Below are 18,993 nucleotides of genomic sequence, written 5' to 3'. Positions count from 1 at the left end.
GGCTTTGTTGTTGTTGTTGTTGTATAGTATATAAAATTCCTGTTGGAATCACCACAAGTCAAGAACAAACTATTTATCTTTTTTTTTTGTTAGATTCGGGATAGAGATCCTCTCAGGCACCCTAGCCTAATTAGAGCATCTCTAACAGCCTCTTAAATTGGCTCTTAAGTTAAAATTTGAGGAGGGAGAATGAAAATTCATCTCCAACAGCCTCTTAGTGGCTCCTCAAATCACTAAGAGCCTCTCCATCCTCTCTATTAATAGAGAGCCTCTCTCCACCTCTTAGTGCCTTCTAACTTTATTTTTTATTAATAATTTATTATTGGTGTTTCTCTCTCCTCACACTATTGGTAATGTGACAATAAAGAATAATTATAATAATAAAATAATAAATAAAGAGTGAATATAAGGAGCATTGTTAGAGATGATATATTTTAGCCACTCTTAAATCATTAAGAGTCAATTATTTATATTATTTATAGAGAGCTCACTGACAGTCTATCAGAGATGCTCTTACAATCATAGTCTTCATTGTTCACACACTGAATTGGGTTGGGTCATTCGATTTCACTTCCAATCTTCATAATTAGGGTTAGGCTAACAAGCTCAGTCCAAATATTAGGCCCATCAAAGTAAATTCTGATTTTTTCGTTCCCTGAGGTTGCCGGCGGCGGCGTTTTCATTGTGAAACGGAGTAACTGGTTTTTCTGGTTCCTGGAATAGAACAAGTTGATCTGGACACAGTTCTCACATATGAGCTGAAAGAAGGTGAAGAAGAAGAAGAAGAAGACGGAGCAATGTCAGGGTTCGGATTCGGAGGAGGGTTCAATAAATATTCGGGACCAGGAGCACCGTCTTCGTCTCAGCCGCGTTTTGGGGATTTTCCTCACCCTCATTCCCCTTCTCCTGCTCCACACCAATCACCGCCTTTTCCTCATTTTGGCCCAGCAAGATCTCCCATGTAATCTCTTTTTCTTTGGCATTATCAATTCATTCATTGAATGGAACAAATTTCTGCGATTTTATTTTTTCATTGCTTATCTCGTTTCTTTACCAGTATTTTGAAAATATATAACTGTTTGCTGTTTTCTTTGTTTCCTACCTTTACTTTATTTGTTTTTGCTTAAGACGCGCCAAATGTTTAATTAAGGATTTTTGAAGTGGGTACTGGATTTCTCACTGACTTCCGGCTGAAGCGAACTGGGTTTTAGCGGTTCTGGGTGTATTTTGTTACATAACTTCACTTGACAGTTTCATTAAAAAAATCCCTTTGCTGTTTCTTGTGGTCACGAGTTTACGAAATTTTGGTTACAGTTGAACCTCAAATTGATTTTGTCTGTCCTATATTTGCTGGTTTTAGTTTGAGCTGTTATGCTTTGGTGTTACTGGTGTTGGTAGTGTTGCTGTTGCATCAGTAGAAGATTTTTTGTTTTTTTCACCAATTGATATATGCCTTTAGGCAATGATATTGTGGCGGGTTTATGAAATTGGTATTTGACCTTTGATCTTAGGAATCCTGTACCTACAAACAGCGTGTGGTCACCAGCCTTGACTTATGAAAGCTTTGCTCATGCTCCTAGTGCTTACCAATCAACTGGAACCCCAAGGTAAGAACACAATTAAATATATACTCTCTTGATCCTCCTGACCCAGTTTGGACAACTTTCAGAAGCTGCTGTCTCTATTTCCTCATGGTTAATGATCTCTTTCTTTTTCTCATTGGGTTATAGGAAAACTGAAGCTCGAGAAATTGTAGGCTCGGCTCCTTCCTCCTTTGAAAGCATGCGTCCTGTTGGAAGTCCCTACTCATCTGTTGGGGCCCAAGGGTGAGAACAATGTTCTGTAGCTTACTTTGACTTGTTTCTCTGATAGCATTATTAGTGCAAGGCAGTTAATTTGTCATGTTAAAGGAGACATGTTGAGAATGGGGAAATAGATTTATCATAAACCTTAAAGCTATGAACATTCTTGGCCTTGAATGAGATTATACCTCAACCATGATGGAACTTTTTTTCTTTTTTGTAACTAAACTTGTAATTTAATATATTTCTCCAATTATCCTTGTTCATGATTTGAGTCTTAGAATACAAGTAATTCCCATTGATAGATGTACTTTCTTGTCAGACCCACCTCATCACCTCCTCAATGGGTTAATGGGCAGAGATATTTTTCTAAAGATGATGACCAAATAACTGCAGTCACTTCTTTTACTGTTTCACGCAATTCTGGAACTAGCATCCCAGCTAAGCTTTCCACCTCCAGATTTCAACAGTTGAAAAGGACTAGATCACCTCCATCAGATACACTGGATGCAGATATTTCTAAAAATTCCACTCGAACTTTGCTTCAAAGGTGAGTTTTGTTATCTTATTTTGAATTCTATATGCATTTATTTATTTCATTGATGGAGATAGTAAACTGAGATTAATTCCTTCAGTCTTGCTTCAGATTCTACTGGATAACTGTCCGTTATGTGACACTAGTAACTGGTTGTCCCACTTTGTTCTGTTTGCAGTTTGTTTGGAGTCTGCAGTTACTTTTACTTATCAGAGTTGTTCTTTAGAGAATTTTCCAGTTATGTCCTTGAATTGGTTTTAATATTCCCATTAATAAGAGCATGTTGGGACTGAGTTGTTCTTTAGAGAATTTTCCAGTTATGCACTGTTCAACTTTTCTATACATGTAGGGACCATCTGATAATGGCTAGATCCAGCTAATCCAAGTGTAGACTGAGTTTATAGGATCCTCCATGTGTTATACCATTATAGATTTGCACACATTTTTTGTCATGTAGCGGAAGGGGTTACAACTTCAGGGAATGTGGTAGCTATTAACCAACACAAAAAAAGAAAACCTTGTAGTCTACACAAATTGTACATTTCACAACTCCATCTTAGGTACAAGATTTTACAACCTGGCTACAGAGGGCCCGGTACAAATTACAAAAGTATGTATTCTAAAGTAATTTTTTTCCTTTCAAATCCTTCTCCCCTTAGCATTCTTATCTGCTTAAGATGCATCTCATTTCCTTATAGTGCCTGCCTTTTGTGAATAAATATCCTGCTTTTGTATCTGATACTATTAAAAAACTGAACAGTTATCTGCTTTGACAATGCTCCAGTCATTATTTTCTAGTTTGGAGATTCTCCATGTGGATTTCAATAAGAGTCATCACAACTTCAAAAATGACTAGTGGCCTACCAATTTATTAGCCACATTGTAACTTCTGACTTTTGTATTGCTTGGCATGTAGCCATTTCAACGTGCGTACCGACAACAGCAATCACTTGGACAGTGCAGGAGCACGACCACCTCATTTGCCTTTTGGAAATGATAATTCCATAGAGCATGGTCATCTCGCTTTTGGTGAAGGCCAACAGTAAGTATGCGATACAAGTTACAACTATGTGATTGTGAAAACATGTTAGGTGGGTGGGAAGGAGTTTTCTTTTCTTTTCTCTGAAATTTTCTTAGTAGACTGATCATTTGAAATTGCAATTAATTTAATCACATAATCCTTAATTCATAGAGTGGTTGTTTTTCTGTCTAATTCTAGGAGTCCTGCTTTGTTTTGAAGCAAACATAATATCTTTATGGTTAGTTTTATAAGGAATTTAAATCTTAGCTTACAAATATGCTTGTCAAAACTCTAATATCTTTATTCAGTTCCTTGGATTAGATGAGCTGTAGCAATGTCAAAACAGTGCCTGAAAATGAGTTTCTATTGTCTACACTGCCTGATAACGAGTTTCTCATGTATTGATTTTTAAGATACATCTATTTGTATGACACAGTAGTATAAAATTCTTGCTTTATTTTAGAAATTCAAAAGATGAAGAGCTGTGTAACTGATAGAAAAAAAAAGTCATTTTGATAATATTATTGATACAGAAAAATGAGGAAGAGAAATGGAAGAATCCTTGAAAGAAGCAACTGTAAAATCTTCTACTGTGTCAGAAAGAAATAGGAAATTGTGTTATACAACTTTTGGAATTTAGATATTGCACAAGTTTTTGGTGGTTGGGGAAACTAGTGATGTTTTTGTATGAAAATTTGCTGCTTCTTGACATGTGGATGACCCATAGTGTGTGCACTTCGCCAGGCCTTCGATGTCTCCTCCTAGGATGGGTGCAAGAACAAATACTCTTCAGAGTACATCTTATTCTGACGTTTCTCAGAGAGCCTTTTCAGCTGTCAGCAATTCTGCTGTTGAAGATGCTTCGACCAGGACCACCAACCATCCTGTTGCAAAAAGAACAAGGTCACCTCCTTTGCCTGCTGCTGATAAAGTCATTCAGCGAAACCCCTATATTTCCATCCAAGATGATACAGAACGGTAAACAGGTTTAGTGCATAAAATCTAATGATTGAGATGACTATATATATCATCATGCATTCAGCTTACATTTTGATATGCAATATGCAGAGAAATACAAGCCAAGGCGAAGCGGTATGCTCGCTTCAAGAATGAATTGACTGAACGTTCTGAAAGTAAACAGGATATTGCTGAACAAAAGGCTTCTGCTAGCAGGCGTGAGCAGTCTATGCTGGAAAGGCAAAAATTTGCTGGTAGTTACTCCATGGAATCAGCAGGGGGTGTCACCAATAACAATATTCCATCTGATTTTGAGGGCTTGAAAACATCCAGTATTATTGTTGGCTTGTGTCCAGATATGTGCCCGGGTATGGCTCTCAATTGCTCAATCTAGGAGAAATCATGCTTATAGAATAATATTCGCTTGCAATCTTTGAGGTCTTAGGATTTTAACTCCGTGGGACAGTGTATTTGGATTGTCTTGTGTATTGGCTGTGAGAAGAATCTACCATTTTGACTATTGAAGGAATTGTACATGCCTGCCCTAATAATTATTTACTAGCATCTGGAACGAAGTAGCTGCTTCAGTTGTATGATTCTTCTGTCTGAGATGGCCATAACATTCTTGATGTGGTGTGGTATTTCGATTCATATTTCAGTGCCAGAGAGAGAAGAACGAGAAAGGAAAGGGGATCTTGACCAGTATGAACGCTTGGATGGTGATAGAAATCAGACCAATAAATTTATTGCTGTTAAGAAGGTACCCATTGCAGTCAATGTCATCTATAATTTCTCTGTTCAACTGGGCTTTGATATCCATTCAACTACTCACCAAGTTGTTTTTATTTATTTCTTAAGTTTATAAACTTAATTTTGTTAAATGGCTATCTATTATTTTTCTGCAGTATACTAGGACAGCAGAGAGGGAAGCGAATCTTATCCGTCCAATGCCGGTCCTGCAGAAGACTATTGATTACCTTCTCACTTTACTAGATCATCCCTATGATGGTAAATTTCTTGGAATTTATAATTTCTTGTGGGATAGGATGAGGGCAATCCGAATGGACCTGAGGATGCAACACATTTTCAACCAGGAGGCTATAACCATGTTGGAGCAAATGGTTCGTCTTCAAAACAGTGGTCATTTATTAGAGTCCAAACTATATGCCAGTTGCAAATAATATTTGAAGCCATATGCAGTAATTTCATTATGATTAACTGTGGTTAGTTTCATATGGATGGTTGAATTGATGACTTGTGGACTACAATTCCATGTCTGACTTCTGTATCTGGGTTATAATAATTCTGAGGAGGTTATTGTGTTTCTTTGACAAAAGCTCTTCCTGAGTTTTGAATAAGAGAATTGTTAGCGGTGACAGAATTATAGGATCAGATTGCATGGGCTGTTACTACTGTATATTTGTTTACTGAGTTGGCAAAATGACTGAAATCAACAACAAAATAAAAATGGACTAAAAGGATAATTAAAGAATGTGTGGCAAATAAGTTGTCCAAGCTTAGTGAAAATTGGATTCGTTTACTTCAAACAGGTGCATGCTAGGGTGCACTTTTCTGTTTTGTGACTTGGACCTAGTCTCCAATGGGCTCCAGAGTGCAGCTAAGCACCCTTAATTTGTGACTTCGCCTACTTTCCCCTTTTTGCCCTTGTCTCCATTTGTTTGTCTTTGTTTCAGCATTGAAATATGTTCTTAAGCCAGTTTTTTATGTATTGAAGTTATGCATGATGAGGCATGATATCAATTTTCTGATAAATGCTTGTTGATTGATTCTTATTTAAGAGAAGGCTTATATAATTTCTTTTCTTTAATGTACTAAAGTTGTGGTCCGAGCATAATATTATTATTCTGATGGTCAAATGATATTGTTGATTGATTCTTATGTCAGATAAGGCTTCACATAATTGCCATGCATGAGTTATGCGAGTACACAAAAGGAGAAGGTTTTTCAGAGGGGTTTGATGCGCACCTTAATATCGAACAGATGAACAAGACTTCGGTTGAACTGTTTCAAATGTATGATGATCACAGGAAGAAGGGAATCATTGTCCCATCTGAAAAAGAATTCCGTGGTTATTATGCACTTTTGAAGCTAGACAAGCATCCGGGTTATAAAGTAAGTCACATTCAGTGGAAACTTTGGTTTTGACAGGTTACATTTACCATTGTCTGTAAAAGTATAAACTTCCTGTTAGGTTGAACCTGCAGAACTCTCTCTGGATCTTGCAAAGATGACACCAGAGATAAGGCAAACCCCAGAAGTGTTATTTGCCCGTGATGTGGCAAGGTACTTTCTTCCCTTAGTTTTATTTTGAGATTAAGGCATAAACATTATCTTACAAATGATGTGATTTGGCTTCTCAGGGCCTGTAGAACAAGTAACTTTATTGCCTTTTTTCGGCTTGCGAGGAAAGCTAGTTACCTTCAAGCATGCTTAATGCATGCTCACTTTTCAAAGGTATGAGCTGATACTGCTACTAGATTGAATGGATACAGATGTTATTAATTTTGGTTTTGTTGATTATTATAAAATTGAAGGATAGTGAATTCCCTCCGCATCTATGTTCTTTAAGTTGCAGTTCATCTTCAGTTGTCATCATAACTGTCAGATATTAATATGAATTGGGCCTTTAACTATTAGCTTAAGTTTTTAATTCAATTGGCTCCATGATATGGTATCAGAGCCTCTTTGACCAAGTGATCAAGGGTTCGATTCCTTGCAACCCCATTTGTTGATTTAATTTTAACATGTGGTAAGATGTGTCTGTGTTGTTCACGCTTCAGACCCAGTTGGCATTCCCGTGCGGGGGGCGTCAGATATTAATACAAATTGGACCTTTAACTATCAGCTTAAGCTTTTATTTCGATTGGTTCCATGATGATAACCAGTAAGAAAACACAGAGATCCTACTCTGATAATATAATAAGTTGGAAAATCTAATGCACAGTATGTGTAGTAGAAAGAATTACGTGTTCAATTGGTTCAAATTATGGTCTTTGTTATTTATTTTGAAGGCATGACATGTTTTCATCTTTAGTCTGCAAATAATATTCTTATAGCGTGTAGAGGTCATCTATGTTTTTATGCTTTAGGTCTCACTTTCATTTACATTATTTCCTTGTCTCCAGGTTTCTCATTAGAGATTCTGATTAATAAAGTTCATCAGTTCCTTTTATTGGTGTGTGTGTTTGTCTTAGGAGCATCCTCTTGCCAAATAAATTGACAGGGGAAGGCTTGCCCCCAGTACACCCTTGTGGTGGGACCCCTCCCCGGACCCTCGCTCAGAGGGGACGCGTAGTGCACCGGGCCGCCCCTATACACTCCTGTTCATTATTAATATTGTGGTTGAAGAAAAAAGATGAACGGGTTTTCTGGTAGCACAAGCTACCAATTCGGTTCACTGATTCAATGGTTTTATATAATTTTGATTAATAGACCATCATAAAAATGCTGAGTTAAGCGGATGATGCATGCAGGTGAAAATGTTATATGTTTTCTTAGTGTTAATCATGGCAATTTTGAGCTTATGAGCACATAGACACATGTATGTATGTTAACTGATGCTCCATGCATTTGTTGTTTTGATCAGTTACGAACTCAAGCATTCACTTCTTTGCACTCTGGTCTACAAAATAATCAAGGTCTCCCCATCGCCCATGTTGCTAAGTGGCTTGCAACTGAGGTACATTTTTCCTTGCACGTCATTAATTTTATTGTATTGACCTTGACCTTTGTATCAAGAAGGGTTCAGCTGATTTCGTTTCATCTTTTGATGTTGAAACCAGAAAGAAGACATTGAAAGCCTGATAGAATATCATGGGTTTGTGACAAAGGAATTTGAAGAGCCATATATGGTAAAGGAGGGTCCTTTTCTCAATGTTGACCAGGACTTCCCCACCAAACGTTCAAAGCTGGTTGATCAGAAAAAATCTAGAAAGATAGCTGATGATGTTTCGCCTGCTTTGGAATTAGAATCCTTGCCTGCTCAAGCACCCCAAGAGATTCAGCAGCCGAAGATCTACAAACTCGAGAAAAAACCTGTTGCTTCTACTTCTGTGGATAGAAATAATTCCATCCATGAAATAGCTGTAGAAATGCCTGATCTACAAGTTGTTTCACCCCCAAAGTCTGGCCCGAAGTCGCAGCCAAAAGTTGGTCAACAAAGTCGAGAAGACCATCAAATGGAAGGTGCCTATAGCTCTCCTTGGGGTTTCTCAATGGTTCATAATCCCCTGGTATTTCAGCCAACCGAACTTAAAGATGCAGAGAAACCAAATGATGTTCTTTTCAAAATGTCTTCAGAGAAGATGACACTACCTGTGATGCAATTTATACCAGTGCAACCTCAGTCTAGAACAGCTTCACAAGAGAGAAATGCAAGTGCTAAAAATGGCAATGTTGTGGATAATACAATCCCTTATATTGCTGTTTCTAATGATACAAAAGAGATAGATCGCTCTGATATTAATCAAGCCAAGGGAAATGATGAAGTTATGGAAAATCTTCAAGATGAAGTTGCTCAGGCAAATTTTGAAGATGAAGTTGCCCAAGCAAAGCTCAAATTGATCATAAGGTTTGGCACTTTAACCAGCTAGCCCCAACTTTTAGTTTTTCCCACAAAATTAATCATTTTTCACATTTATGTACTGTCAGACTCTGGAAGAGACGTTCTATAAGTCGAAGGAAGTTGCGTGAGCAGAGGCTTATATTAGCAAATGCTGCACTAAGCTGTCTTCCACTGGGACCACCAATTCGAAAGGCCACAGATGTAAGCTTTTCAGATTTACCGATTTCCTCTTTACACAGTATCATTTTTATGTAGTTAATATGTGAATTTTCTAATTCTTAATCTGCAAAATATTATTTTTTTTCCAATTATTTTCTCTATGTTGCTTAATATTCTATTCAAAGAAATATCCTTTAAGTGTTTTTTTAACTTCTTTCTTCTTTTTAATTATCCTGATGTAGCAATTGAGCTTTGCTAGTGACTTGGATATTGAGCATGTCATACGGGAACGAGGGGAAAAACATGAACTATCATGGTCAAAGCTAAATGTTTCGGATGTCATTATAAACATACTATCTGCGAGAAATCCTGGTGTTGGTTGCCTTTGCTGGAAAGTCCTTTTGTTTTGTCAGATCAACAATGAGGGATACAAACTGGGACAGAGGAGCAAGGTCAAGCATGTGGAAGTGAGCCCATGGTTGTTTTCAAAGCTTATGCCTTCTGAAAAGGACGATGATGATCTGCTGATTTCATCTTCTGGCCTTTCAATATGGAAAAAATGTGCTACCGACCCATCCACTAACTACCTGACTCGCTGCTTATCAGTTGTTAGGGATGTTAAATTTGACAGTTTGGATCAGACTATAGATGGTGCAAGTGCAGTTATATTTATCGTATCTGAGACTATCCCTTGGAATGTTCAAAAAGCCCATTTACAGAACCTGCTCAAGTCCATACCCTCTGGTTCCTCTTTGCCCCTTTTGGTCTTATGCGGATCATATGACAAAGAGGCTTCAGATCCTTCCTCCACTATAGTTGGTGAATTGGGTCTAAACCATATTGACAAATCCCGGGTAAGCAACTTTTTGGTGATTTTTCTTCTTGGAGACCAAGCAGGGGAATCTTTGGAAGTTTTTTTTAGTGATGCACGATTAAGGGAAGGATTACAGTGGCTGGCTAGCCATTCACCTCCACAGCCTGATATTCAGTTCGTAAAGACTCGGGAATTGGTTCTAACCCATTTGAATCCTTCTCTGGAAATGCTTGATAAATTGGATGATCATGAAGTAGGTCCAAATCACTGTATCTCAGTCTTCAATGAAGCCTTAGATTGGTCTCTACGGGAGATTGCTGCTGCTGCCAAGTCAAACCCGAGCAGGTGGCCTTGTCCTGAGATCGCTTTGCTACAGGATTTCTCGGAGGAGCATAAGATGGTAAGCTGGTACTTACCAAGAATAGGGTGGAGCTCAGCAGCAAGAATTGAAGCCCTTTTATCTGCAGTAGGAGATTCTAAACTTCCTTCTTTTCCTGATGCTATACCCTGGTTTGATGGGGGTGCTAATTCCATCGTTCAAATTGAGAACCGAAAATCTCAACTTGAGAACTCCTTGATCAGATATTTGACTGAATCAAGTGAAATAATGACATTCCACTTGGCAATGAAAGAAGCACATGTAATGCTTCAACGAAGCGCACGGCTAGAGCTCCACGATTTCAGCTACTATATCATTCCAAAATGGACCTCAGTTTTCCGACGAATCTTTAATTGGCAGTTAACAAGGTTATCTAATTGTGACTTCTCTTCAGCCTATGTTTTAAGAAATCATCATGTCGATCCGAATTTATGCGCTCTTGACGAGTTTGGGCTTAAAGATTATGTACCTTCAGCACCTTCCTTGGATGAAATGATAGTTGGCTGCACCCCCTTTCTACCTTCAAGGGGCCAGCCGGAGTCGAAAGTTGTTCAGTCTCTACCAAAGACAGTCCCGAACAGTATGGACACGAATGAACTGGCGGGAGATGAAACGACTGAACAGGTTGACATGGACACTGTTGATCATGCGATGAATGCTGGTGGTGAAGTTATGTTTGCCGTCAGAAGTATCAAAGAAACTGACAGTTTAAGCAAGCTGTTGGAACAATGTAACATAGTGCAAAATTCCATAGATGAGAAACTTTATATTTATTTTTGATGATACAAAAACGATTTTGCTTTTTGTAAATATATCCTTTAAAATAGTGTTGTATCATTGTTGGTGATGTTCTAATTTTGTAAATGTACATTATATGTTCTAATTTTATAAATGTGCATTAAAGTATAGTCCAATTAAATTTTTTCTGTCCAATAAATATTTTTCAACCCATGGTAACAGAGGAACAAAAAAATATGTACTATGAATCTTAAAATTTACTGATTTATAGGTAGTTCTACTATAAAGTTTCTTTGTAATACGACTACAAAGAGCAAAGAAAATCATAAAAGGTATAAAAAACATAAAATAGAGATTATGTTTACTTTGTTTTTTATAAGATAATTAATTTGTCTAAAGTCGGGAAAGAAGTATTGATTAAGTCTATTTATCCCTTTATTGTAGTAGTGTTTTCATACTGCCTCACCTTTACTTGATGAATTGCAAAGGATGGTCGAAGGGTTTAAACTGGTTTAGGTAGGATAAGGTGTGTAAAAGGAAAGAGGATGGGGATATGGTCTTCTGAGATTATTCGGTTTCAAACTTGCTCTCTTAGTTAAACAAGTTGGTTTTTGGTCACTTATCCTGATTCTCTTTGTAGCCAGAATTTTCAAAGTCCGCTATCTCCCCGGAGGTAGTTTCTTAAAGTAGGTTTAGGTTCTAATCCAAGCTTTACTTGGAAAAGCATTTGGAGTTCCCGGTTGGTTCTAGAATGAGGGGTTTGTTGAAAACTAGGTAACGGGGAGTTCATCGGTATGTATGAATGTTTTAAAATTCAATTCAAACTATGTTGAACTTTGAACACCAGTTAAATTTGTCAAAGTTCACATTAGTCTCTTTTCTTTCGCTTTGTTCACACGATTTTTTCTTCCATTCACATCTCACATTTTTCCTATAAATACCATGCATTGACATAGATTTTTAGCATCCAAGCAATTGATACTAAATTGCTAATTTGAGTGATATTCTTCAAGAGAGAATTGTGAGGTTTTAGGTGTTTGGGGTTAAGGGGTTTTGAGTGTTATTTTCTCCGTTCTTTTGTACCACTTTCGTTTCTCTAGTGGAATAATTTTTGGTCTTCTTTGCCTGTGGAGTAAACACACTGTCGAACTATGCGTGTCATTTACTTTATTGTTCTTCCTTTTATTTTGTCGTAAATTTATTTACCCAAATTAAATATTTTGTTCCGCTGCGGGGGTTTTTCTAACACAGTATTTGGAGTGATCCTTGGATTCAAGATGCAAGCAATAGTTTGTGAGTACCTCATCGAGTTGAGGCCTTGATATTCAGCATGTTTGCGACTTAATGCTTCTTGCCTCTAAATGGTGGAATTCCAATTTGATCTCTGAACTTTTTAATGATAGGGATCCACATTGAGCAGCTACACTGGTGTCTGGGCTTGTACCAGAAACGCCAATTACTTTGTGAAGTCTGACTACTGGCTAGTGATGAATGATGAGATGCCGCAGACTAAACATAGGTTGGAGCCATCTTTAGAAGCTTAGCGTTCCGCCTAACATATTTATCTCAAAGCCTGGATATGTTCCTTGGTTTTTCAAGATGATCGAAATTTTAAATAAGTTTGATGGAGGAAAGTCTTATAGGGTCCTGTGGGGATTTGGAAAGCTCGAAAGGAAAAGCTTTGGAATAATGCCACGCCTTCCCCTTCCCAAATTGTTTACTCTTCCATTGACTTCTTTTAGTAGTGGCTGAGTGTCCGGTATAAGAGCTCTAAAGTTGGAAGCTCAATGACCCATGTTTCAACCAGTGAAGGGTGGCAGAGGGCTTCGTCAAATGTAATACAAACACGGCCATATTTAAAGAACAAAATGTCACTTCTCTCGGAATAGTTTTGAGGGATTCTCAGGGTCACTTTATGGGCGGGGCAGTCTTTAACCATTGGTGGTATCATCAATGCTAGGGAGGCTAAAGTTATTGGGATCAGGGAGGTACTCTCTTGGACTAAAGGATTAAATTACAGAGTTGTTATTATCAAGTCAGATGCCAAGACATTCGTGGATGCTATTAACTTCCCCGTTGAGGACAGCTCTCAGTTCGGATCCATTATTTCCGAGTGTCAGTCCTTATTTGAAAACGAGAGTTCTTTTAATGTTAATTTTGTTACGCGACAAGCTAACATGTTGCTCGTTCCTTTGCTCGAACCACCAAATTTTATGCTAAGAAGACCCTAAATTTGTGGCTGGCCTCTTGCGTTCTAATTGTACCGTGTCTTTTTCTATCTATGCAGCAGCTAACACTCTTTTCCTTCATCAAACCCTTGGGCTTGGTAAAGGTTTCCTTCACGGGCTACGCCTTAAAGAAAAGATAATTCTACTATCTTTCAATTTTTTTTTTATTTGACTAAGAGAATATTGACTTTTGGATTCCATCATCCAACGGTGAAAAAATTTATAACTAACAAACTATTTACCCTAACAATTTAACATAACTCACACTTAATTTTAAAATACTTACATTATTCACACTCTCCACAAAATCCATCCACAATAAAAATGTTTTATAAACAATGATATTCTTTCATCATAATTTATGTTTTCTTTTGATACTGTCATCTTTTTGCCACAATAATGCTTTACTGGAGATGATCATTGCCTCCTTTTTTGTCATCAAAACTCTAATTTCATCATTGGGTTGGGTCCCATATCAATAGGAGCCAACCCATGAACAACCTTGGAGTATACAAACCTAGCACCTAGAGTTGGTTCATTTAAATGTCAGCAGCACTAACTAAAACCACATTGACATTAGATGCAAAATTTATACAATTTAAGGTTAGTAATTGTGTCATCCTAGGCTACTCTTAATCAAGGAAAATGGGACCACAAACTGCCATTCAAATATTCAAAATTGCACATGATTGATTGAGCTGATACCAATGCTAGCTAGCAACTTCTTCATATTTCTTCTTCCTAAATACAGTTATCAAAGAGAGGAGAGTGTATACATAACATACATATATTCTTTATGAAATTCACAATCTGCTGTCTCCCGGACTCCACGAATGTCTCTCCTATTATCGAGACTTCGTCGGAGTTTTAATTACAGGCTACAGCAGGAAGGATAGCAGTCTGTTCTCCCAAGGCTATTGTGTTGGTTACGGGTTAGTATCGCGGTGTTCCAGACATCAAGAGCGGAACTATTAACTTGCCTGGAGATCCTTGGGGCACGTACATCTTCTGCAACAACTCGTCTTCGGTTTTCCCAGGGCTCCTAACCCCCATCCTGACACCATAAAACAATTTAATACATTCTCAATTAATAATACGGCAAATGGAGGCAAAAGAAATTATGACTGGATGGTATTGAAGTAAAAATTGATGCGAGAGACCAACCAATTCCAAGGGCCTCTGGTATGATGGAGATGGAACAACAATAGCTGGGCTTCGATTCACCAAAAGTTGTTGATCCGATGAATCACTCCTTACCGAACGGTAAATTTCTGATGCAGAAGCTACGGAAACTTCAGAAGCTTCTTTCCGTGTCCTGGAACTCAATGAATGCCTACTGACTTCATTTCCATCGGTAGCACTGCCACCTGACTATAAATCAGAAAACAAAAATACACACACAAATCGAATTCCCAATAAGCAACTAATAAGATTCCGAGAATAGAATTGGGTAACAAAAATCTGGCAGGCATGAGATTTTAGATCTTACTTTGACATTAAAACATTACAAGGACACAAAAACTAGGCTAAAACATCCGAAAGCTTAAGAAACAGAAGAAGCCGAAGAGGCAACCCTTAATTAGCTTCACTTACACTAGAAAATTTGATGTGCACAATAATGATTGTGATATCATCTGTTCGATTTTCATGGTCCAGCCACAGTTTGTATGACTCTCCAGCAATGGCTGCACATGCATCTCTCGGATCCGTATATCTTGTCACCTACAGTGAACAAAATATTTGTAGTGGCAGGAAACAGCAGTAATAGGAACAAAAAAAACAGACAAAGAACAATATACAAAATAAATTTGATCCAAATTTCACTGAAGGAAGAAGAAAGCAATAATTATCTGCAAACTTCAGTGCATCGGTCAATCTTTCAACCCCCACATCCCCGAGAATAGGATAACTACATTTTCTGGCCAGTTCAATCGGTAGAAAAAGATATATATCCTTGCATCTAGCACTTATGTTAACTTCTCCTCAAATCAAATTAGTTAGTAAAGTAAAACTTTAAGCACCCACCGTGTGTAAATGATAACACACGAAGTTGGAACATTTTGAAAAATCAGCAATTTATGAGTTGAAGTTTTCAGAAAAGGGATCACCTTTCGTTTTGTCGTAACTCCAGTAACAAGAAAAATCAATTTCATAATGCACCAAACGGAAGGAAGATTCACAATATCAGCAAATGAGTAGATGATAAAAGATTTATGTTTCGCATGAAGAACATCACCACATACCAGCCAACTTTTGCAGTACTACAAAAGTTAAAGCCCTTATACATCCCTAGCCCCCCAAACTTATCCAGAAAAGTCTAATGACCCCTCTAATTTTGAAAACGAATGATTAGCCCCTTGAAGTTGATTAAAGTGTCATGATTACATGGCAGAGCAAGTCGAGATTTAGACAAGTTAAAACTTAAAAAGCTTATAACTTAAGCAAGTTTAGGGGGGCAACAGATCGTTTTCAAAGTTGGAGGGGACAATCAGCTTTTATGGCAACTTGGAGGGGTTTGTGTATGTATTAGGCCAAAATTAAAGGATACACACAGATGCTCTTCATTACTAATAAAGTTAGTAACTAAAACTCTTCAATTTGAACTTGCTTGATATGACTTATCTTATCTTGACAATGCAGGCAGTATCCTTATGTTGAACTTATATAGTGTAGATGCAAATCAAATTGGACTGTTAAAGAAATTTGCAAGAGAACATGAAGGCATTGTTATCTTATTTATGTAGTGGAAAACTTGTACTAATGAAAACAGCATTTAATGCAGGGTCTTATCCTATCAGCACAGTAAATAATCAACGAGTCATAAAAACGACAGATAAAAGATGCAAAGGTCTTAATGGCATACCATATCAACAACAGTTTGGCTTGAGAGGAACTCAAAAACTCCATCACTTGCAACCACAAAGAACAAATGATTGGGCATGAGCCGAACAACAGAAACCTCTGGATCAGCAATAACACCGATAGTCTCTGCTGTACTATCCCCCACACTTCTTGAAAATGCAGTCCCTGGATACATCCCATTTTGCACCCACAACCTTGGAGGATCACCCCCTTGACTTTCCTCATCATCCCACGACTGGATCTTAGGATCCTTGTACCCTTCAACTTGATCAACACTCAGAACTCTAGCCCCACACGCTTTCACCCGCTCATACTCATCTTTCCTAAATGGGGTTTGATCATTAGACAAATTCTCAGCCATAATTCTGTTCCCATTCTTCACAGCAATCACAGCTCTTGAATCACCCACATTAGCAACATAAATTGTATCCCCAATTACAAGAACTGTTATTGCTGTTGTACCACTCATTGAATCATCAATTTTACTACTGTGCAACTCAGAGTTAGTCCTCGCAAACGCAGCACTATAAGCTCTGACAGGGTCATTCAACAAAGTGGAATCATTTGCTAATATCTCTACTAATCTATCCTTAACGAAAATAGAACATTCAGCACCATTTAGTCCATGCCCATCAAATACACCAAAGAAATGGATATTTGGGTTACCTTGAAGCTGAGTTTTAATGCAGAAACTATCTTGGTTTTCCTTGTCTGGTGAGTCTGGATAGTAACCTCGTTGAGTTAGGGCAGAGTACTGCAATTGAATGTTGTGGGAAGGGACAGGAACAACTTCCAGTGATCTTTGAGTCAGAACGTGCTTGCTACCAGCAGCATAACCAGGCTGACTTTGGTCCCTTGAATCATCATCTGTTGATGATGGATAGCGGCTACAACACTTGCCATGGACACAACCCATGTGTCCGTCCTATAACAAGCCAAGGACTCAAAAAGGAGAAATTCAGAATAACACACACTTGGTGTTTGTAAAATGTCCCCAAAGAATCAGAAAGCGAATTGATTCTAGAAAATGAGGAAAAGTAAGCTCTTGTTCGACAATATGATGATTTTGCCAAAACTGGAAGCTCTAGAAAGGGGAAAGTAGAAACAATAAACAAACCCTAACTCCAAAATTCAGTTTATAAAGAGGAAATACAATTTACAAACACCGAAGATAAACATTTCCAATGAAAACAAAGCCCTCACGATTAGAATAACAAGTACAGAAGAAAAGAACTAGAAAACCCCAAATAAACAGAACAGGGTCCACAACAGGGCATGGGAAAACCCAAGGGGCAAAGCAAAATGTAGGTATGTAGGGGCAACAGATCAGGGCTCAAGAAGAAGAAAGAAGCAATGGCAGAGACAGAGGAAAACGAAAACCTCAAGAAAAGAAAGTGAAAAGAATAGGAATAGGGACAATTGAGAAAGAAGGATGGTTTTTGGGGATGACGCAAACGCAATTAGAGATTCGATGTGCGCATGGGTGGGTTTTGTTTGTACGAATACAGAAGAGAAAGAGAAAGAGAAAGAGAAAGAGCCCATCTTTCAAGAAAAATAACACTCTTCTTCTCACAGACTGAAGTGAGAGAAACAAGACATAGATTTTATTTTAACAAGCTCTTCCAAAAATTGGTTTAATTATCATATCTTTCTGTTTACCAAGATTAGATATATAGAGAGAGAAATACACAGATTTGTGATTTTTCCATTAATTCATCTCTCTAAGATCTTACTAGCTTCGTCTGGTATGTATGGGCGTTCAGATTCAATCAGCAGGAGACTATAGTTTATTCAATTTATTTTCTTAAATAAATCAAAACATTTTTAAAATAGAAATGAGGTCCAAATGGAATTTATAATCTAACAAATGCTAAAACTTTTAACGTTTTTAATATAGAGCAATTTTAAATTTACACGGTGGATGAAATTATGAACTTAGTGTAAGGGCGAGTTTGGCAATAGACAACCTTAAGCATTGGCAAGCTATGAGAAGGCTTTGGCATGGAGGGGTGAGTGAGGCATGTCAACGTACGCGGACGGAAGAGGTGGAGTTGGTAAAAGGAACATTATAGGGGACAAGGACTATTCTGGCGTATGGATATCCGCCACCTCCTAGATCAGTCGGTACTGGTTTAAGTGATCCACCGTAGTCTGCTAAAGACTAGGAGAGTCGGGCATACGTCCTTCGGGAAGGGAGGCGAATGTCTCCGTAGAGGGGAACTCTATGGAAAGTATGGAACCGGCGAGTGCCCATAGTGCGAGCCCTAGGGGAAGGGAGGCGGATGTCTCCGTAGAGGGGAACTCTATGGACATTATGGGGCCGGTGAGTGCCCATGGTGCGAGCCCATTCTAGGGCGAGGTTGCCCCACAGAGAGACCCTCCGGGACGGAATACCGACAGAAACATTGACGAGACCCTTCGGTAGGAGTTGGCTGGCCAAGACTTGGGGAAGTCGAGGTGCCACACGGGGCTTTGGCTCGACCCAGAGTCACCCCCGTGACACTCATCACCTTGTAAATAAAAATAGACGGATAAGTAAGAGGCGGAACCATTACTGTGGATGCATCGGATTCCATGCTCTTTATTTGTACTTTTCGAGTTAGATAAGAATTTCGTTTTATAGGTTTTGTTATTTGGCTGTAAAATGTACTTTTATTGGGGCTAAAAATTATTCCAAATTTAAAACATTAGGAATATTTTATTATTTTTGTTATGTTTGGAGTATATTTATGCTCCCAAAAATATTAGAGATAAATTTAGATATTTATTTTGAATAAAATGCATTCTGTCACATCAATTTATTTATTTATTTTTTATTAATATCCTTACTTTATGTGAATATAGTAAGCATTAAAAAAAACCATATTTCAAAAACTTATTGCAGGAGTCTCATTCTGAAATTTCTAATTATGT

At 37.9% G+C, this 18,993-nt stretch overlaps 2 protein-coding genes across 2 annotated transcripts; one reads left to right on the top strand and one right to left on the bottom strand.

Moving 5' to 3' along the window:
- Positions 1–544: 544 nt before the first annotated feature.
- On the top strand, positions 545–11,174 carry LOC136219855 (SAC3 family protein B). Its single transcript, XM_066007414.1, has 16 exons — positions 545–961; positions 1,512–1,607; positions 1,731–1,826; positions 2,125–2,352; positions 3,254–3,379; positions 4,103–4,336; positions 4,427–4,683; positions 4,975–5,075; positions 5,221–5,436; positions 6,221–6,448; positions 6,528–6,619; positions 6,697–6,790; positions 7,923–8,015; positions 8,119–8,906; positions 8,987–9,101; positions 9,302–11,174. The coding sequence occupies exons 1-16, from the start codon at positions 798–800 to the stop codon at positions 11,030–11,032; spliced, it is 4,659 nt and encodes a 1,552-aa protein (XP_065863486.1). The 5' UTR covers positions 545–797; the 3' UTR covers positions 11,033–11,174.
- A 2,600-nt stretch (positions 11,175–13,774) lies between these two features.
- Positions 13,775–17,853, bottom strand: LOC136219854 (probable protein phosphatase 2C 35). Its single transcript, XM_066007413.1, has 4 exons — positions 16,082–17,853; positions 14,812–14,940; positions 14,383–14,589; positions 13,775–14,272 (listed from the first exon to the last, which is right to left on the bottom strand). Exons 1-4 carry the CDS (start codon positions 16,994–16,996, stop codon positions 14,261–14,263), a joined length of 1,263 nt encoding a protein of 420 aa, XP_065863485.1. The 5' UTR covers positions 16,997–17,853; the 3' UTR covers positions 13,775–14,260.
- Between the last annotated feature and the right edge of the window lie 1,140 nt (positions 17,854–18,993).

The sequence above is a fragment of the Euphorbia lathyris genome, chromosome 2, assembly GCF_963576675.1.
Source record: "Euphorbia lathyris chromosome 2, ddEupLath1.1, whole genome shotgun sequence".
Taxonomy (NCBI): domain Eukaryota; kingdom Viridiplantae; phylum Streptophyta; class Magnoliopsida; order Malpighiales; family Euphorbiaceae; genus Euphorbia; species Euphorbia lathyris.
Note: the sequence above shows the minus strand (reverse complement) of the source record. Positions and strands in the feature narration are given on the sequence as shown.